Source organism: Vigna umbellata, chromosome 3 (genome assembly GCF_029865625.1).
Source record: "Vigna umbellata cultivar VRB3 chromosome 3, Vumbellata_1.0, whole genome shotgun sequence".
Lineage (NCBI taxonomy): Eukaryota > Viridiplantae > Streptophyta > Magnoliopsida > Fabales > Fabaceae > Vigna > Vigna umbellata.
Window position 1 is genome coordinate 21,706,492 of NC_142167.1, and position 22,577 is coordinate 21,729,068.

Genomic DNA, 22,577 nt, shown 5'->3' on the forward strand with positions numbered 1-22,577 from the left:
AAAATATTTTTCAATGTCCACTTATGTCCATTAATAATTTGTTAAAATAATAAGAATTAAAATAATATATATATATATATATATATATATATATATATATATATATATATATATATATATATATATATATATATATATATACTATCATATAAAGAGATTTTTCGTGTATAGATTTTGTTTTCAATTTTATAATTTTTATTATTTTTTTAAAATTAAAATAATTATTTTACCAAATTTATCTTTTAAATGATTTTTTTAAAAAATCAACTATTTCCCCCCTAAAATTTAACTATTCTTTTAAACTATAATAACTAACAGAATAAAATTACTTATAATAAAATTGTAAAAATCATTTAAATTTATTTACAAAACTATAATAATAATAATTTTATTATTTTTTGTGAACATACTCTTAAATCATGTGTGGTCACCAGTAGATATTGATTGATTGGCTTTTTGATGTGCATATATTTATTACCAATTTTGTTCTTAATAATATAAATTATTTTATTAAATATATAATTCTTTAAATTTTGTATCTATATGTTATAATTATTTTTAAAAGGTAATTTTTTTTTAAAATTTAATAGTATTTTTATTTTAATAATAATTAAAATAACTATTTTTTTATAATTGTAAGATAAAATTGGATATACGTGCGTTTCACGTGTTTATATATATATAATAATGAAGTCGAAAATAATAATAAAAGCACTAGATTTTAATAACAATCCAATCAAGCCCTTGTAAAATCCCAAGTAATCTACTGAATCTCAACGAAAAAGTAAAGTTTTGTTACACATCAAAATAACAAAAGCAGCATCCAAGAAAAGAAATCCATAGATCCATGAAGAAACGTAAGCTTCTAAAAGTCCAAGAGAACATAACTATTCTCAGAAAAGGAAAAATTCAAAGATGACCCTCAACATATCTGAAACAGACCCTTAAATACCGAAATAAGAAGAAAATAAATTCTCAATAGGATTTTAAATTTTATTTTGAAACCACTTTGAGCATTTAAGACTTTTTGAAATGCACATTTAATATTGAATTTCAAATTGTGCCCACTGCAATGGCGTCAGTAGTTTAATAGGGCAGTTCATATTTTTTTAACAATTTTTTTTTTAATAAATTTTTTACAATATCCTGGTGTGGTAAAAATAAATTTAAACGGAGTAATAAAATAGTAATATCTATCTATTGTTAAAACATTATTATAAAACATTATTAATAATCATAGTCTAAAAATCAAATAGTCAGCATTCAAATGGTAATGAAAATGTTTGTTAAAAAGCAAGTCACTTTTAATTTGTTGAATAAAGTATGCCATGTTGACGAATCAGGGTTCTTTGTTTATTTTGAAAATTAGAAAAATGAATGAAAGAATCGATTTTTGACTCAGAAAAATAACCCAGTTTTGTAGTAAAGATTTATTACAAGGGTTTTAATTGAAACTATACAAGATAGATCTAAAGTATGTGGATGATATGAAATCTCTTTAAGTAGAAAATAACGAGACATAAGCTGAAAGCAAGGTGTTTGATCAAGGAAGAGAAGATGAGCAGCAACATAGAAAAAGTGGTGTGTGTGACTGGTGCTTCTGGTTTCATTGCTTCATGGATCGTCAAATTTCTTCTCCAACGTGGTTACACTGTCAGAGCCACTGTTCGTAACCCAGGTCAGCTCCTCTTTCACCTTCGATTAACCATATATATATATATATATATATATATATATATATATATATATATGGATGATTGATCTTGTGCTTATTGATCTATGCAGCTAATCATGAAAAGGTTGATCACTTGCTGAAACTTGATGGAGCAAAGGAAAGGTTACATCTCTATAAGGCAGATCTTCTTGAAGAAGGATCATTTGACTCTGCTATTGAGGGTTGTTATGGTGTTTTTCACACTGCTTCACGGGTTCAGTTCGTAGTCAACGACCCACAGGTTCATTTTATTATTCACTTTGAAATACCAGTGATGCACGTTTTCATCAGATGGTTTTGTAGTTCGGAAAATTCAGAAAAAGACTGAGTTTTGTTGAATGGGGATGATCTATATCTGATTGGTTTTGTGATGATTCACTTTGAAACGTTGTTTTTGTTTTTGTTTATTTCAGAAAGAGTTGATTGATCCAGCTGTTAAAGGAACTCTTAACGTTGTTAAATCATGTGCAAAATCGACATCAGTGAAACGAATTGTTTTAACTTCTTCTTTTGCTGCGGTTTTGTACAATGGAAGGCCTCGAGCTCCCGAGGTTGTACTTGATGAAACTTGGTTTTCGGATCCAAACATCTTAAGGGAAAATGAGGTGTGCGCTATTCTTCTTTCTTAGCAATTGCCATTTGTCTTTTGTTGTCACAAAGTCTTACATATATCAGAGAAGATTAACTTAAAATACGTAAGTGGATCAAAATCTCACTTTATGTGTATGGTTCCATGCATGAGATCTACGTACCTATGTAAGAAGGTGGGTTCAAAGTTCATTTTTTTTAACATTTGTTGTTTATTTGTGTTAATAAGTGAACTTTAATTAGTTGTTTGATAGCGGATAGATTGATATGTGATTTTATTAGAATAGATTCTAATATCATGTTAAGAAATAAACTTTAGGTTTAACTACGAAAATTCACAAAATCGGTTTGTAAGTGAGATTTACACTTATTTATATAATATAAATTACCCTTATTTCTAATCGACGTGAAACTTTCAAAAATTTGATATATTGTTTCATGAGTTAATAAACTGCTATTAAATCATGTCTAGTTTAACGCATGAAATCTATATATTATGGTGTGAGGTGATATGCTATGTCTAGTTTAATGCATGAAATCTATATATTATGGTGTGAGGTGATATGTTAGAAAGTTTCACTTCTTTAACCCTTATTTTTTCGCAATTTTCTTATTTTTGAGTGTTAAACATTTTCAGAGATGGTATGCATTATCAAAGACTTTGGCTGAGGATGCTGCCAGAAAATTTTTGGACGAACAAGACATTAAGTTGGTTGTTATTAACCCAGCAATGACCATAGGGCCTCTGCTGCAACAAGAAATGAACGGAAGTTCTTCCTCAATTTTAAAGCTAATCGATGGTGATGTGATGTTTATCTTCTGAACCATTCAAGTCTTTTAGCTCTGCAGATTTTCCCAAAAGAATAAATCTTTCACTTGGTTGATGCAGGTTCAAAAACGTTTCCAAATTTGAGTTTTGGGTGGGTCAATGTGAAAGATGTTGCAGATGCACATGTTCAAGCATATGAGAGTGATTCAGCTAGTGGAAGATATTGTCTGGTTGAAAGAGTTGCACACTTCTCTGAAATTGTTAAAATTTTAGGTCAGATGTACCCAACTTTGAAGATTGCAGACAAGTAAGTTTATGTCTCAGAAATTAATGTCATTTAGTTAAGAATTGACATGTATACCAATTTGTTTGACTTTTAATATCATTACTTTAAAGTTATACATAATTAATTTGAAAAATAATGCTTTATATTATTTTTTTATTTTTTATTTCTTTTTTTTGAAAAATTATAAAAATTTACTCTTTTAAAACTTATTTTATCTTTATTAGGTAGGTCAAATGAATGTTAACGTGTATCTCATAGTATTTTTACTCAACTAATTAATTTATGAGTGATTTACCAATGTATAATTTAAACTTTATTAAGCTATGTTTATGGTGCATATTGTGAGAAATTGTTGAGAAATTTACTAGATGAGATTGGGAGACTGAACATTTCTATGGTTTAGATTGTTTAGGTAAGAAACTTAATATTATTTTTAAGACAAAATTTTAGAATTAAATATTTGTAAGTTTATTTTTTTATATATTATTAATTTTTTAATTTTTATTTAATGGAAGACTTTTTACTTACTCTTAAATTAATATATTATTAATATAATTTTTGACTTTCTTATCAATTGTATCAGGTGTGAAGATGACGAGCCATTTATGCCAACATTTCAGGTTTCCAAAGAAAAGGCAAAGAGTTTGGGAATTGAGTTTATTTCATTGGAAGAGAGCCTTAAGGAGACAGTTGAATGTTTAAAAGAAAAGAAGTTGGTTGAGTTCTAGTTCATCTTATCTTCTTCAAATATTAGTAATATTAATAACATGGGTTAAGTTACTTCAAAAAGTAACGATGAAAATGAAACATATTTATATTTATCTGATAAATATTATAAAAATAAACTTTTGTATTTTAAAGAAAAAAGAAAAAAGAAAAAATAATATTAATTAAATATAAAAAAATTATATGTATCAAAATATTTATATTTTGTAACGTCTTGGCAACTTACAAAGAGGCTACCGAAAAACAAATGCATTTGATGATATGAGTAGCCAAATCAATCCATTTAAGTTATCCTTCAACTGTATAGTCTCATACTTATACAGTCTCTAGATCCCTCTCATTCCGGTGTAGTTCGATTCGTCCATGTGCCCCTTCCACTGGAAGCCTGCCAGGAGCCGCTCCTTGTCAGTGTCTCTCCCCGCCCTCATCAGTGTCCATGTGTCACATATTGGATTTCTACTTATGATTAGTAGTAATAATTCTTATACATAAAAAGTTGATAAGTAGAATTATGCAAAATAAAAGTGATAAATAAAACAACAAATTGTGATGACAATGACATTGATTCAAACTTTGACGAGCACATTTCTATAAGGTTATTTTTATATTTTTATAAGATTATTTTTATAGAAAGATTTCCCCATAAAATACAATGAATGGTGGCTGAAATTATAAGAAAGAAAAGTGGGACTCATTGTCAAAATTTTTAAAGAAAAGTTTGTCTATAAATTGGAAGTCAAAAGAGACCCACTTTTCTTCTTTTTTTTTTCTCATTATAATTTCAATCACAAAAATTGAATTGGCTTAATATGATCATTGGTAGTGGAAAGTCATTTGGTTGCATGAATCACCAAAAATTCATTGTATTTTGTGGTGGAAATCTTTCCATAAAAATAATTTATAAAATATATATTTTTCTATCATCTAAGCTATTACAATTTTTTATTTTATTATTATTATTCTTTTATATAATTCTATTCATCACGTTTTCTGATCATAAAAATTTATTACTATTAATAATAATAAGAAAAAACTATTACTATTTATTATTAAGATAATTATTTTAATGAATCTTATAAGTTCTAATTCATGTTATCTTCTTCAAAAATTAGTGATATTAATAATATAGGTTAAGTTACTCCAAAAAATAACATAAAAATGAAACATATTTATATTTATATGATAAATATCATAAAAATAAACTTTTATAGTTTAAAGAAAAAAATAAAAAATATATAATATCAAATAGATATAAAAAATTTATATTGTATCAAAATATTTTGTATTTGATTTCTATTTATGTCTGTTTTGCTTATAGAATTCTATAAATTTTTATATTGAATTTTAAGAGATAAAAAAAAGTAATTTTTAAGCGTGATGATTTGTACTTTCGCCGTAACAAAATAATTCCGTCTTTTATTCTAAATTGGTGGCTAACCATAAAAAGCGTTTTTGTTGCGTTGCTTTCACTTTTCAATGATTACAATTGGAATAATTATTGCTTAAGTAAGAAGAAACAAATTTGTTATATATATATATATATAATTAAACTTGAAAATGAATTGAAACCAGACAAAAATAATAGCCCTTCTGCTCCCGTTGGAAACTTATTTAAAAGAAAATGGACTTTTTGGATTTATTGTTTTTCGGTAAAAGAAGTTAAGACATAATTATATTGTTTTAAAAAGTTTAACGAGAATATTCAATAGCTGAATTTTGGGTTAAATATGTTTTTAGTCCCTAAACTATTGGCCGTTTCTGGTTTTCGTCCCTCTTTCAAAATAAGGTACAATTTGGTCTTCATTCTTTTCGAAAACGTTCGTTCTAGTCCTCGAAAACTAACACCGTTAAAAATTTGGTCCTATCTTGTCATCAAAATGAGGACTAAAACCAAAGTTTCGAGACTAAAACGAACGTTTCGAAAAGAATGAGGACCAAATTGTACCTTATTTTGAAAGAGGGACGAAAACCAGAAACGACCAATAATTTAGGGACTAAAAACATATTTAACCCCTGAATTTTTAAATAATGTAAATAGGAGAAGAAGTAAAAACGCATGAAAGACGGAATACAAGACAAATAAAAAATAAAAATTTATTGTAATATAAAATTAATCTTTTTTTATTTTGAAAAAAAAAACAAAAAAATTTTGATTTAATGAGTTTTTTTTATATTTGTCGGAATTGACTTTTAATTTTTTATTCTAAATGTAATTTTTGTAAAAGCTAATAATTGATGGTGATGTGGGTAAAAGTGTGATGATTGGATATATTCACATACATATATGAGCATGGTAAGAAAGAGTAACAGCACATTGGTGTATGAGAATTGTTGTATTTGTTTTTTTTATTATTAGATTACATTATTTTTCTTTTCTTCTTTTCTTGAATTTAAGTGTTTTTTTAATTTATCTATAAATATTGTAATTATTTTTCTTTTTTTTCCTATCTCTTTCTGTTTGTCTTCCTTTACCTCATACTAGTTGTTGTTGTGGCGGTTTCCATTGTTTTGTCGTTATTATGTTTTTACCACCTACTCATTATCCTTCTTTTTTTCTTATTTTTAATCTTCATTCTCTTCCTTTTTTTCTTCTTTAATTTTTATTCATCTTCACTTAATTTATAAAAAAAATTCATTCAATATAAAAAAAAATTAATAATAACTATTACAAATTATCGGTAAATTTTATCGATTTATTTTAAAGATATGTAATTACTAACAAATTTTAAACAAATTGATCAAAATACAGAACAAATATTTAATGTTATTATACCGACAAAAAGTGATTTGCCAATAACAAAATTTATAAATTATCAACCAAAATTACTTACGGATATATTATTGATAAATTCTTTTTATCAATAATACAAATTATGATTTACTTACTGATTTTATTGCGAAAATCAACATCAACAAATTTTGTGTTAAAATCTTAAAATTTATGGATAAAATTGGTTAACAAATTTGATTTTAACTATAAATAAGTAAATTTTTATTTATAAAAATTCTTATAGGACTCCAATAATTAGTTTATTCTTTATAGTTGTGTTTTCTTAGTGTTAATTTATGGCTATTTGGAAAAAGTTCACCGTTGTTTATTTTCACATATGTTTAACCTTGTTCGAATATTAACTTATAATAAAAGAATATGTGATAAATTATAAAAACATTTTTATCTTTTAATTTAAATTTTAAAGTTCAATATCTTTTATATTTGTAATTGTCCTTCCAACGAATCATCGACTATCATACTATTTTAAATTTATTTTTATAAAGAAAGACATCTAAAGATTCAGTATTAATAATCTATACAAGAAATAATAATATTATTTTCAATTCAAAACTTTAAAATAATAAATTTATGAATTATTCTATATTTATTTATTATTAATCTATTTTATTTTTATCCAATATAAAACTTTAAACTCAATTTCAACTTAATAATATTTTTAATGTTAACAACAGTGTAGAAAAAAAAATCTGAAAAGGAGTTAAAAAATAAACGGTATACTTTTGTTTAATATCTGCATTTTATCTGAATCTTTATGAAAAATTTATAATAAATTTAAAATTTGACTGAGCTAAAACACAATGACAATACAGAGGTCAAAGTTTGGGTGTGAAGAAGAAATAAAAAAATAGAAACAAAAGCTATTTTGTATAGTAAATAGTTTAATGGTAGTGGGCAAGGTAATAATGTTGTCATAATATATATTATAAACTATCTCATACCTACTAATTGTACTTTATAATATAAAATAGACTATTATGGATCACTATACCAGATTTTAAATTAATGTTACCTTACCAATTTTATATTTATGAACAAAACAACAATTACATGTAAGCGCACTCGTCATGTGTAATCATATTCAATTATAGCAGTCATCTATATTCTAAGCTTAACGACTAAACTTTGTAACATTCATATTTTTATTCAAATATCATACTATATATCAAATTTAAAATTATATTTTTATTTAAACGAGAGAATAATAAATAGAAGAAAAAGTAAAATGAAAAAAATAAAATTTTTAATATATTTATTTAATTCGGTAATCCAACTTTCACTTTCCTCTTAAATATTTTTTTCTTCTATGCTCTTGTCCTCTTCTCCAACTTTAAGGAAATCTAAAGAGAGGATTAATAATAAATAAATTTATGTACGTAAAATATTCCTTCAACCCTTCTCCATATTAACAGAAAAAATTTGAAGTGACATGAATGAATATATAATAATACTTTATTTTTAAATTGAAACAATAATATGTAGATATTCTATTTAAATTATTATATCAATTACTTAATATTTGAGAGAGTACGAATCTGATTTGTCTCCTTATTACATGTAATTAAGACTTAAATTTGATACTTACATTTGAAAATTCAAACAATCTTACAAATGATATAAAACACTTTTTAATAAAATAACATTTACCTTTTCAAATAAACATAAAAGTTATATATTTAATAAATATATTCAGTCCTCTTATATTTTTACTAATAAAATTTGAAGAAATCTATATATAGGGAGATAGAAGATGAGTAGAATGAGTGGAAGGAAGCATGAGTAATGAGGGAAAGTTGGTGTGTGTGACTGGTGCTTCAGGGTACATTGCTTCATGGATTGTGAAGTTCCTTCTTCAACGTGGTTACACCGTCAGAGCCACTGTTCGCAACCCAAGTCAGTTTCTTCTTTCTCTTCTTTCACCAATTTCTCTTTCTTTCAATTTATTCACAGCATTTTTCTTTTGTACTGGAAGTTTTAGAAATAAGTTCAATGTAGAGGATTATGTAAATGGGTGTAAATCTTTTCTTACAAATCAGTTAATTTAGGTTTAAAGTTTACTTTTTTTAACCATTTATTTATCTGGGTTTCGCAGATGATCAGAGAAAAGTAGAACATTTGCTTAAACTTGAAGGTGCAGAGGAGAGACTTCACCTGGTAAAGGCCGATCTTTTGAGTGAAAATTCCTTTGACTCTATTGTTGAGGGTTGCGATGGAGTTTTCCACACTGCTTCTCCCTTTTTCCACAACGTGACAGACCCACAGGTTGACTATGTTCTTATGTTTTTTTTTCTTGTTTATAAATTAATAATTGAATGTGGTGTTATTTCATCGCGTCAAATGTTTTGTTTATTTAATTTAATTATCCTGTGTTTTTTTTTATGAATTCAGGCTGAGCTGATTGACCCTGCAGTGAAAGGAACCCTAAATGTTCTTAAATCATGTGCGAAATCATCATCTGTGAAACGAGTCGTTTTAACCTCTTCAGTGGCTGCTGTTGCATACAATGGAAGGCCTAAAACTCCCGAAGTTGTAGTTGATGAAACATGGTTTTCAAATTCAGATTACTGTAGGGAATTGAAGGTTTGTGTTATATTCTAATTCAAAAGTTGGAATTGAATAACTCAGTTTTCCAATGTTGGCTTTACCATGGCAAATGCTAGCTGCATGATTGTCTGTTCCTTATGTTAGAGACACATCTTTTGATCGATGAACTTCCATGTGTTGTGCTCAGTGTGAAGATTTTGATAACAGCTTAGTACGATCAATCATGTAATCACTAGACAATACCTATCGAACCAGATGTGTTGCTAAAATGTATTTGTTCGATGAACAGAAAAGTAATAAAGCAATCAGTGTATTGTGTTAACAATCTGGTTAACTTTGCTGCCATTTGCTGTTTGTGCTGTCAGTTGTGGTACCTACTTTCAAAGACATTGGCCGAGGAAGCTGCCTGGCAATTTTCCAAAGAAAACAACCTTGACTTAGTTTCTGTTAACCCAGCAATGGTTGTCGGGCCACTGTTGCAAGCAGAGCTAAACACTAGTGCTGCTACAATTTTAAACCTAATAGATGGTAATTTTGGTTCATTCATTCAATGATGTTATGCAAATTTTGGTTCATTCTATTATCAATGTGCATAAAATTTATTGCTAGTGAAATGAAATCGGAAACAAAATCATTATTTGTGCAATACATGGTTGAAAGTCCTGCATCATCACAAGACCATGCTAATTTATGGTATATATCTAAGTTTTTGGCCAATAGTTATGTATTTTGAGAAAGTATAGCTTTGAATTGATTGACGCAGGTTCAGAAACTTTTCCAAATAGTACTTACGGATGGATCAATGTGAAGGATGTTGCAAACGCTCATATTCAGGCTTATGAGATTGCTTCTGCAAGTGGAAGATATTGTTTAGTTGAGAGAGTGGCACATTTCTCCGAACTCGCCAAGATTTTGAAAGATCTATACCCAACATATCAGGTTCCAGAAAAGTAAGTTTAATCATTTCTGTAACTCCTTAAATGCTTGTAATTATCTGATATAAAGTAATCAATGTTTTATTTTTGTAATGGCATTTTTGTGTTTGTGTAGGTCTGCAGACGATAAGCCCTATGTACCAACATTTCAGGTTTCGAAAGAAAAGGCAAAATCATTGGGGCTTGAATTTATTCCTTTAGAAGTGAGTCTTAAAGAGACTGTGGAAAGTTTGAAAGAAAAGAACTTTGCCAACTTTTAACTTCTGATCTCTCTCCATGAACGAGTGAAGGATGATAATTTCAACTGTGTTTCGTTATTGATTCTGGTTTTTAAATTCCATGTTTGGAAATAAATTGTTGTTATGAATGTAACAGTTCTAATGTGATTCCTTGCTGGTTTTATTTCGATTTGTACTCGTAAAACAAGACTACATGGTTTTATTTCGATTTGCATAATCTATTTTTTTACCATAACATAATCATACAGTGTTTTATTTTATTTATAGTATTATAAAATTGTAATATAAAATAAATATTATGAATTTGATTTTAAAATTATAAAGAAGAAAAATAAATTAAATTCAATATGACAACACTCTTGACAATTTTATTTTTGTTTATGAAATTATATAAAATCAATTCTACCTAGTAAAAAGTAGCTGGACAATTAATTTTTTCTCAATGCAAAAGATGTTGAAAATGAACATGTAATAATTTGAGGAGAGTAAAATAGAACGTATAAGGAATAAATGTATTTTTAATTTTTAAATTAAAACAAGAAAATAAAATTAGTTTTTTTTCTAAAGCTTTATATATAATATTTTTAATCTACTAATACTGTTGAATAGTGTTTGAAATTATATTTGAGTTATTTTTGCATAATTTATCACGTAAAAAGCTTACCCAAATTGTTGTGAAGAAGCTCTTGTATTTTCTGCGTCATCGATAGGGTCAAGGACTGCGTCAATGACTCTTGAAGAGTGTGTTTTATCAACTTCAACATTCTCACAAAAACTTGATTTCGTGTAGCATCCGCCATGGTTAGGCAAGCTGAAAGGTTGGTTGATACTCTTGTTAAGGTAATTCTAAGATGAGGATCGAATATTTACATAAAGAGAATAGAGAGAAAAAGAAAAGAAAAGCATCTTAATCTGCTATTTAATGGTTTACTAATCCCTAATTTGTAACCCTAGTAATTTCTAACATTTTCCACGTCATATTTTATAACAATTAAATTACAGTTAATCTTACCACAAAGGATATATAAGTGATTAGGAGTAATAAAATTATTTGTGGGTATGTCTAAGGATAAAATCCATATTGGATAATTGATACATATATATTATCTATCAGTAAAGAATATTTTAATATCAATTTATAAATGGTATCATATTATTCTATTCGCAAGTATCATTATTCAAAAAAAATAAAAATGATTTTATGTTTAATTTCATTAAATTTATATTTTTATACTTCTTTTATAATTTTATTTATATTTTAATTTAAAATTTTATAAAATACATTTCATTCTTTAACCAAGAGTATTCACAAATATTTATGGAATTTAAGAAATGGATAGATATTTTTTAAACAAGTATGTGATGAATAAAGAAGTTGACAGGGGATTGATCTAATCTCACATCTCATTATACGGACATATTTGACAGGTGTACTTATAAGCTGTGCGACGAGTGTTGAGTCTGGTTCTCTAATTACATCTTGTGTTGTGTTTGATTAGTGTGCTCTTTGGTTGTTGGTGAAGTATTTCATTGCATCTATAGTAGTGTATTGTGATATTCAAACAAGTATGTGGATGATAACAAAAAAAAAGTGTATGGTTATAAGTGGTGGTAAGATGATACAAGTTGTAAACCAAGTTCCATCTGTGTAGGATCTCTTGGTGAGATTCTTAGTGTTTAGAATGAGAGTAGGAGCTCAGTCTTGGGGGTCATCCTGAAACTCCAATGGTCTTTCTTCTCATGTAGAGAGGATTGCACCATGTGGTGAGGAGTAGCAGGAGGTCTTAGTCTTGGGGGCTTCCAATATGCCTCAAGGTCCGGAACAGGCTAACCTCGTGAGTGTGGTAGGGTGGGGGAGCCCAGGTTTCACAAGCCACCACGAGTGCAAGACCCGCCATAGTTCGACTATCATTCTAAAGTCCGGACGAGTCAAGTCTAGTACTTAACATGATAGGATGTATGTTTATCTTGCTTGATTGAAGTTAACTCTTGCATGCACATATTGTCATATCGTATGCTTTTTATATAATTAGCTCACTCTTGCTTGTTTGTGTTCGTGTTATGTTGATGTGTTTTCTTTTGCGATGATCATCCACTTGGATGAGAGAAGATGTCGAGGAGGTGCCCTTAGAGCAAGCCTTGGAAGAAGAGGATGTTGAATCCTAGTATCATTAGGATATCTGTACCTTGAATTATGCATTTTGAAAAACTGTTATATGTAGAACCTATGGCATTTTGGAATACTCTACTACCTCAAGTTTAGCTTCATAGCATTTTAAGGATGACTGTAATTCTCAATACTCTGTTATATGTTTCCAACTGCTTTCTATTATTATAAGTCAATGACGTCTTTATTATATATGCATGACGTATATTTTAGGATGTCACAGTGAATCCATCACATCATTAATAATATTATGTTTATCTTATTTTGATTTTTATATTTTATAAAAAAAATCAGTTAATATGTAAAATAATAAATATATTTTTATAGTTATTTTAATTTTTATTTGTATTTAATATTTATGTAATTACGATACATTTTTAATATTTGATAATGAAAAAAATTGTGAATCCATCACATCATTAATAATATTATGTTTATCTTATTTTGATTTTATAAAAAAAAAATCAGTTAATATGTAAAATAATAAATAAATGGGTATAATCCTATATACAAGTACTTACATTAATAAAACAAACTTATTAGGTATAAAATACAAATGAAAATAAACATATCAATGATAAAACTTTACTTGTCTTATATGTTCTTATTATGTTAAAAAATATTTATTTAATGTCTTTTATTTAAACTAAATTTTAGAAAACCTTTCAATATTTAAAAATTATAAATATAGCTAATTATTATTTAACTTTAAAAAGATAAAATTAAGATATTATTAATATTTCACATGTTACATTTTTTTACTCTATATAAAATACATCCATAAAATAAATAGCCAACTATTTGCTATAATAAATCTAAAACCTCTAATAAATATTTAAAATCCAATCACTCTCATCCCAAGGTGGATGATTACCTCTAACGACTTGAACTCTTGTTTCTAAAATTTGTAAGATGTGAGCTATTTGTTCTAAGGGAGTTTTTGAAATTTGCACTTTTCTCAATCCATTCAAAGAACAAAAATCAATTAGGAGATTATCTAATTGTTGACAATCGTGGATAATCACATTTTGAAGTCTCTGCATGGCACCATTGCCTAATTTGCACTTTCCAAGTGACAAATATTTCATTTCCAACACTTCCAGCTGTGGGAAGCCAACAACCACACAGTTGAGGTCAATGGAACTCACATGGCAATCATCACCCAAAAGCTTCAAAATTTTGATTTTAGAGTGATTTCTCAAACCATTCATCCCCTCATTAGTAATGCACCTAATCTTTGACAATGATAACTCTGTAATGCTTGGGGGAAATATGACCTCAGAGGTTAGGAGGTTGAAAACATTATCAATCATCAATGTATTCAAATGCTTTAATTGTTGTAGGTTCTGCAATAAATTGGGTAACTCACCTTCAAAACCAAAGATGTTCGCGTACAACCTCATCCTCTTAACATTGAGAAATGTTCCTTTCTTTATTAGAAATGTTGTTTGCGTATTGGGTATAAGGAGAGAGATGGTTTGAAGATTCCACATCTTCTCATCTGATTCTGAACATCTTCCTCGCAACTTGATAGGCCTTGATGTATTCAAATGCCTTAAATGCTTGAGTTTCCATATTTGAGCAGGGAAAGAAATTGGACTCTCAAACCTATAAGTACCCAACTCTATGGTTTGTAGATTCCAAAGGTTAAGTATTGAATCTGGAACAAAGTTAACATTCCGTGAGTTTATTTTCAAGTACCTTAAGTGGTTGAAGTTCCCTAAATTGTAAGGGATATTTTTGCACCTGTTAGGTCCAAAATCTAACACTCGAACCAATTTGAAGTCGTCCAAAAGCCATTTCCACTCTCTCCCACCAACATTATACTCCGATCCAAAGAAAAACAGGGAACGAATACATGAATGGTCATTGTTGCTTGAAGAAATGTAGTGACCCATGTCACTCTGAATGGACAGTCTGCGAGGTTTGATAGGGATTAGAATGTTGTTGTCTGTAAAAATTTCAAACACTTTGTCTTCTTTGCTTTCTGATATGCAAAGATCTCGAAGAAGATCATGAATTTGACACCTTGCCAAACCTCCATTAGACTTCATTCTTGCTACTTGGACCAAACTGCGATCGATGAGCTCGTACAAGTAGTCTTCCGCAACATCATCTGGGTCTCTATTTCCTGTATCTTGTATGAAACCCTCCGCAACCCATTTTTGCAATAATGGCGTAACAGGTATTTCAAAATCTTCAGGAAATAACCCAAGATAGAGAAAACATGATTTTAGTCTCCTTGGCAAGTTGTCGTAGCTGAGCTTCAGAACTATATCCTTCACTTGGGTCTCGTCTCGAGTCAGATACCAATTAACATGACCTACCACTTTAGACCATTCTCTATCTGACTTTTCCTTCTTCGCTAGCATCCCTGCTAAAACAATGATGGAGAGCGGTAAACCACGACAACTTTGAACCATCTGCTTTCCCAGGGTCTCCAAATCAGAAGGGCAGTTTTCACCTTTAAACACTTTCCTGCAAAACAACTCCCAACTTTCTTCTTCATTCAGGAATTGAAGATAGTGAGGAACATCATCACCAGCATGCAAGGCCACGTCTTTCAAACGACTAGTTATCAATATTCTGCTGCCTCTGTTGTTGTTTGGAAAAGCATCTTGCACCTCGTCCCAATCCTGCGTTTTCCACAAGTCATCTATCACCACAAGATACATTTTCCTCTCCAAGCAGTTCCGCACCTGTTTCTTCAGCTCTTCATCACTCGGGCTGTTAATGTCTTCGACGCTTTTCTTACCCTTCTTGTTGCCTCTGCGTTGTTGTTCAGACTTTGGCATCAGATGCTTAAGAAGGCCAAGCAAAAGCTCCTTAACTCTGCACAAGTTTGAGACATAAACCCACGCGTGACAATCAAAGTGGTTCTTCACCTGGTCGCTATTATAGACCTTTCGGGCAAGAGTGGTCTTTCCCAATCCCCCCATGCCAACAATAGAGACAACTTTACGATTCGAACCACCTTCCTGGAGTCGCTTCACGACATCCTCGGAGTCCTGGACAAAGCCAACCACATGTTCTTCCTCCACGTCTCTTCTTAGCTTGTGCAGCGATTGCAACCTGTCCTTCTCCTCCTCCTCTTCTGCTGCAGATTGATTAGTGGTTTCTCTGAAAGCATCATATTTTTCCTTGTTGTCGCGTATCTCGTTGAGAGTGGTTTTGAGCTTGTCTATTTTTTGGGCTACGTCGTGGAGCAACCTTGCTTGGCCAAAGCCACGGAGCATCCTCCCCAGAATGGTTCTTCTCTTGTAAATGGCAACTTTTGCTACGAAAGTGTCGATGACATCCTCAGCTAAGTGGGCCACATCTCTGATTTGGTTCAAAACAGTATGTTCCATTCCCTTCTTTCTCTTGGTGGTATTGAGAAGCTCTTTGATCATTTGAAGTTCGTACTGGAGGGACTGGACTCTGTCCTCCACGCCATACAGCAAGTTAGCTTCGCGTGCGGCAAGCTGGGCTAAGTGATCTAAAACAAAGGTAACTACATTCTCTGCCATTACAGCGTGGAGGAGCGTGTAGGTTTGGATACTAGGTTTGTGGTTGGTGATGGAAGAAGAATAACAGGGATTTAACTAAGGCACCAGAAAAAGCAATGCAGTGTAGCTTGCAGCCACATACGACAGAGTCCAAATATATATTATGTAAAGCGATTGCAATAAAGAATTTACAAAGGCTTTGGGTGAAGACTTGAGGTTTTATTTTTCCATTCACTAGGCGTGAACCGTAAGAAAGAAGTGCATAGTGACAGCTTCATTCATTTTAAAAGTTGCTAAGTGCACATTTGGCTCAGAATATTTATGTTTATGACAGTACAACTGGCTTCAGTTTTTCCTCGTTATAAAATGAAATAGAATAATATATATCAGAGAATGGGTAAGATATTGACTAAGAATATATTAAATTTTTTTAATATATTTCTCTAATTTTTTTAAAATATTAAAACATTTTAATTTAAATATGTAACACTCAAATATGTTTTTCCTTATAGTTATTTATATACAAAAGTATTTATACGAAGGTCGTCTACAAAATAAAGATAAAATAACAAGGTCTTGATGTTACATCTATTTAGACTCAGCTCCAAAATATGCATATCCACTGATCACATTGAAAACAACAGAATGGTAAGATACTATAAGAGAGGTATTATTAAACATTGAAGAAATCATACTGAATCACTGTTATTCTTTGTTAAGTTATCTACACTATATTAAACTATATGTGTACACATTCATTTTTCAAATTATATTTCATGTTATTCAACTCCGTAATAGTTAAAGTCTTTTTCTAGTGTGATTAAATATAATCAACAAACTCTTTCATATATATTTTAATTATTATATATAATGTCATATTAGTAACACCTTCCTGCTATGTTTATTGCACCTTGTATTCATTTACCTAAGAATATTTATATTTATGATATTAGACGTAATAGAATAATATATATTTAAGAGACTGATTTGTTTTTTTTTCCCACATGTAGTTAATCTATACAGCCACTTGTTTATATGTTTAAAAAAATGGATGTAAGAGAGGAATAAATCAACCCAAATATTTGTGCTTAAATTTTTTAATTCAAAATTTATTATAATAATTATTGCAAAAGAAGGTTAATGGGACATCCGACTCCTAGAAAACAAAATTCATTTACCTTGGACAATGAATTCACGTAAACAAATATAAAAAATGAGTTTTTCTTATGAGATAAACATTGACGTATGAGTTTAACTAAGGTATTGTATTTTAATCCTAATTTTTACCACGGATGTAGTTTAATTAGACATAAATTTACGTTTGGTCTCATATTTATTGACGTAAATTTATGTTAAATATTCTATTAATCAACGTAAACTTTAAAATTAAATAAAAAAAAACGTTCATTTTGACTTAAATCCAAATTCTATGATTAGAAAAATGAAAAAACTATATCAATACAGATATTCTATTTTATATTAAAATAATAATAATTTATTTAACTTAAATAATAATAAATCTAAAAAGTAGATTACAAATATTATATATCATCTTCTGTGTAAATGATCATTCATTCCTTCTTCAACATTTTTTTTTTGTCAATATAGTTAAAATATATAATATTTGATTGTATTGTAATTATTATTAATACAAAAGATAAATATGTGATAACATATTTTTTCAAGTTCCTAACACATTTATTTCAAACAACAAACATGATGAGAATTTTGGGAGGAGTAGATTTATAGAAAAAAAATGACATTATCTCTAACTAAGGATTGACATTTGATTATTTTTACTTATTTTTATAGTTATTTTTATTTTTATTTAGTATTTATGTAATTATGATACATTTTTAATATTTGATAATGTAAAAAAAATATGAATCCAACAAATCATTAATAATATTATGTTTATCTTATTTTGATTTTTATATTTTATAAAAAAATTAGTTAATATGTAAAATAATAAATAAATGGGTATAATAATCCTAGATACAAGTACTTACATTAATAAAACAAACTTATTAGGTATAAAATACAAATGAAAATAAATATATGAATGATAAAACTTTACTTGTTTTATATGTCCCTATTATATTAAAAAATATTTATTCAATGTATTTTATTTAAAATAATATTTAGAAAACCTTTAAATATTTAAAAAATATAAATATAGCTAATTATTATTTAAATTTAAAAAGTCAAAATTAAGATATTATTAATATTTCACATTGTTACATTTTTTTACTTTATTAAAATACATCCATAAAATAAATAACCAACTATTTGGTATAATAAATCTCAAACTTATCCAATCACTGACATTTTAGGATAATACCCTCTAACGACTTGAACTCCATTGTATCTTTCTAAAATTTGTAAGAAGGGATCTAGTTGTTCTAAAGGAGTTTCTGTTATTTGTACTTTCCTCAGTCCTTTTAAAGATTGAAACCCAATTACGAGATGATATAAATATTGACAACCCTGGATACTCACATTTTGAAGTCTGTGCATTGCACCATTACTTAATTTGCACTTTCGAATTGACAAATATTTCATTTCCAACACTTCCAGCTGTGGGAAGCCGCCATCCCCACAATTGAGGTCAATGGAACTCTTAGACCATTCAACACCCAAAAGTCTCAAAATTTTGATTTTGGAGTGATTTCTCAAACCATTCATCCCCTCATCAGTGATGCACTTAATCCTCGATAACCATAACTCTGTAATGCTTGGGGGAAATATGACCTCAGAGGTTAGAAGGTCTAAGACATTATAAATCATCAATGTATTCAAATGCTTTAATTGTTGTAGGTTTTGCAATAAATTGGGTAATTCACCTTCAAAACCGTCGGTCTCCATGTACAACCCCATCTTCTTAATATTGGGAAATGTTCCTTTCTTTATTAGAGATGTTGCTTGTGTGTTGAGTATAAGGGGAGAGATGGTTTGAAGATCCCACATCTTCTCGTTTGATTCTGAATATCCTCCTCGCAACTTGATAGGCCTTGATGTATTCAAATGCCTTAAATGTTTCAGTTTCCACATTTCAATAGGAAAAGAAATTGGACTGTCATCATACCCTAAAATACCTAAGTCTATGGTTTGTAGATTCCAAAGTTCAAGTATTGAATCTGGAACAAATGTAGCACGCGTTGAGTTTATTCTCAAGTACCTTAAGTGGATGAAGTTCCCTAAATTGGAAGGAATCTCTGGGCACCTGTTATGTCCAAACTCTAACACTCGAACCAATTTGAAGTCATCCAAAAGCCATTTCCACTCTCTCTCACCAACATCATACTCTGGTCCAAAGAAAAACAGGGAACGCATACATGAATGATTATTGTTGCTTGAAGAAATGTAGTGACCCATGTCACTGTGAATGGACAGTCTGCGAGGTTTAGTAGGGATTAGAATGTTATTGTTTGTGCAAACATCAAACACTTTGTCCTCTTTGCTCTCTGAAATGCAAAGATCTCGAAGAAGATCATGAACCTGACACCTCTCATAACCTCCATTAAACTTCACTCTTGCTACCTGGACCAAACTGCGATCGATGAGCTCGTACAAGTAGTCTTCCGCAACATCATCTGGGTCTCTATTTCCTGTATCTTGTATGAAACCCTCCGCAACCCATTTTTGCAATAATGGCGTAACAGGTATTTCAAAATCTTCAGGAAATAACCCAAGATAGAGAAAACATGGTTTTAGTCTCCTTGGCAAGTTGTCGTAGCTGAGCTTCAGAACTATATCCTTCACTTGGGTCTCGTCTCGAGTCAGATACCAATTAACATGACCTACCACTTTAGACCATTCTCTACCTGACTTTTCCTTCTTCGCTAGCATCCCTGCTAAAACAATGATGGAGAGCGGCAAACCACGACAACTTTGAACCATCTGCTTTCCCAGGGTCTCCAAATCAGAAGGGCGATTTTCACCCTTAAACACTTTCCTGCAAAACAGCTTCCAACTTTCTTCTTCACTCAGAAATTGAAGATAGTGAGGAACATCATCACCAGCATGCAAGGCCACGTCTTTCAAACGACTAGTTATCAATATTCTGCTGCCTCTGTTGTTGTTTGGAAAAGCATCTTGCACCTCGTCCCAATCCTGCGCTTTCCACAAGTCATCTATCACCACAAGATACATTTTCCTCTCCAAGCAGTTCCGCACCTGTTTCTTCAGCTCTTCCTCACTCGGGCTGTTAATGTCTTCGACGCTTTTCTTACCCTTCTTGTTGCCTCTGCGTTGTTGTTCAGACTTTGGCATCAGATGCTTAAGAAGGCCAAGCAAAAGCTCCTTAACTCTGCACTCGTTTGAGACATAAACCCACGCGTGACAATCAAAGTGGTTCTTCACCTGGTCGCTATTATAGACCTTTCGGGCAAGAGTAGTCTTTCCCAATCCCCCCATGCCAACGATAGAGACAACTTTACGATTTGAACCACCTTCCTGGAGTCGCTTGACGACATCCTCGGAGTCCTGGACAAAGCCAACCACATGTTCTTCCTCCACGTCTCTTCTTAGCTTGAGCAGCGATTGCAACCTGTCCTTCTCCTCCTCCTCTTCTGCTGCAGATTGATTAGTGGTTTCTCTGAAAGCATCATATTTTTCCTTGTTGTCGCGTATCTCGTTGAGAGTGGTTTTGAGCTTGTCTATTTTTTGGGCTACGTCGTGGAGCAACCTTGCTTGGCCAAAGCCATGGAGCATCCTCCCCAGAATGGTTCTCCTATTGTAAATGGCAACTTTTGCTACGAATGTGTCGATGACATCCTCAGCTACTTGGGCCACATCTCTGATTTGGTTCAAAACAGTATGTTCCATTCCCTTCTTTCTCTTTGTGGTGTTGAGGAGGTCTTTGATCATTTGAAGTTCGTACTGGAGGGACTGGACTCTGTCCTCCACGCCATACAGCAAGTTAGCTTCTCGTGCGGCAAGCTGGCCTAAGTGATCTATAACAAAGGAAACTACATTCTCTGCCATTACAGCGTGGACGAGCGTGTAGATTTGGATACTGGATTTGTGGTTGGTGATGGAAGAAGAATAACAGGATTTAACAAGGTACCAGAAAAAGCAACACAGTGTAGCTTGCAGCCAGATACGAAAGAATGTCCAAATATATATATATATTATGGAAAGTGATTGCAATAAAGAATTTATAAAGACTTCGGTTGAAGACTTGAGGTTTTATTTTTCCATTTACTTGGTGTGAACCATGAACGCGGTTCAGTTTTGAAGCTTCCCCTGAAGTGCATAATGGCAGCTTCATTCATTTTTAAAAGTTGAAATATTTATTACGATACAATATTTCATTTTGCTAAATTCATACTATCGGTAGTTAGGCACCTTCCTGTTATGTGCACTGTACCTTCAACTCATTTTTCTTTTAATATTTCGTATGGTTGTTCCAATTTAGTTTGTATAAACAGTGCTAAATCATCAACGTATTTCTCTTATTCTTTTAAAAAAAATTTAAAACATTTTAATTTAAATATGTAACACTCAAATATGTTTTTCCTTATAGTTATTTATATACAAAAGTATGTATACGAAGGTCGTCAACAAAATAAACATAAATGAAGGTCTTGATGTTACATCTGTTTAGACGCAGCTCCAAATATTCATCCATAACAACAACACAATGGTAAGCTTCTAGAAGAGAGTTGTTATTATATCACATCTTTAGATAAACATTCAACAAATCACTGTATATATTAAAGTATATGTGTACACATTCATTTTTCAAATTATATTTCATATTATTCAACTACCAAACACTCATTTACATTTCTTTTCTTGATCCTTTATGTTGTTTTGAACACACTTAGTCAAATTCTTCTATGTTTTTAATGTTCAAACTCTAAACTATTTAGATAATAAATAATCAAAGACACTTCGATATTCAAATTAGTAATTTAACAAAAATGGATAATAAAGTAAAATCTTATATAAATTATTTTTTTAAATAAACATTAAACAAATCATGCTGAATCACTATTATCATTTGTCAAGTGACCTGCATTATATTAAATTATATCAATCACTATTATTCTTTGTGAAGTCATCTATACTATATTAAACAATACATGTACACAATATTCATTTTTCAAATTAAATTTCATGTTATTCAACATAGTTAAAGTCTTTTTCTATTGTGATTAAATATAATCACCAAAAGTCTTTCACATATATATATATGTATTTTTTTTTAATTATATTTATATTTAGGTTTAATCCTTTTCGACATCCCTATTTATGTACGAATGTCTCAGATGGGTCCTCGTTTTCTGAAGTGTATCAAAATGGTCCTTAATTTTGAAAATTGAT

The 22,577-nt window shown here is 30.0% G+C and overlaps 4 protein-coding genes across 5 annotated transcripts; 2 read left to right on the forward strand and 2 right to left on the reverse strand.

The window, feature by feature from the left end:
- The first annotated feature begins 1,437 nt into the window (after positions 1-1,437).
- LOC124837642 (phenylacetaldehyde reductase-like) lies at positions 1,438-4,187 on the forward strand. Its single transcript, XM_047313069.2, has 6 exons — positions 1,438-1,678; positions 1,786-1,955; positions 2,128-2,319; positions 2,940-3,102; positions 3,192-3,378; positions 3,941-4,187. Exons 1-6 carry the CDS (start codon positions 1,558-1,560, stop codon positions 4,083-4,085), a joined length of 978 nt encoding a protein of 325 aa, XP_047169025.1. The 5' UTR covers positions 1,438-1,557; the 3' UTR covers positions 4,086-4,187.
- A 4,421-nt stretch (positions 4,188-8,608) lies between these two features.
- LOC124837643 (cinnamoyl-CoA reductase CAD2-like) lies at positions 8,609-10,761 on the forward strand. The gene is made up of 6 exons (XM_047313070.2): positions 8,609-8,767; positions 8,967-9,136; positions 9,263-9,454; positions 9,784-9,946; positions 10,182-10,368; positions 10,469-10,761. The coding sequence occupies exons 1-6, from the start codon at positions 8,650-8,652 to the stop codon at positions 10,611-10,613; spliced, it is 975 nt and encodes a 324-aa protein (XP_047169026.2). The 5' UTR covers positions 8,609-8,649; the 3' UTR covers positions 10,614-10,761.
- Positions 10,762-13,583: 2,822 nt separating this feature from the next.
- On the reverse strand, positions 13,584-16,387 carry LOC124837653 (disease resistance protein RPP13-like). Of its 2 annotated transcripts, XM_088109108.1 has the most exons (2): positions 16,362-16,387; positions 13,584-16,329 (listed from the first exon to the last, which is right to left on the reverse strand). In XM_088109108.1, the coding sequence occupies exons 1-2, from the start codon at positions 16,385-16,387 to the stop codon at positions 13,584-13,586; spliced, it is 2,772 nt and encodes a 923-aa protein (XP_087965234.1). The 2 variants fall into 2 exon arrangements, with proteins under 2 accessions (XP_087965234.1, XP_087965235.1); XM_088109109.1 differs by lacking the exon at positions 16,362-16,387 and having other exon boundaries at positions 13,584-16,283.
- Positions 16,388-18,557: 2,170 nt separating this feature from the next.
- Positions 18,558-21,248, reverse strand: LOC124837654 (disease resistance protein RPP13-like). Its single transcript, XM_047313078.2, has one exon. The coding sequence runs from the start codon at positions 21,231-21,233 to the stop codon at positions 18,558-18,560; it is 2,676 nt and encodes an 891-aa protein (XP_047169034.2). The 5' UTR covers positions 21,234-21,248.
- Positions 21,249-22,577: the final 1,329 nt, after the last annotated feature.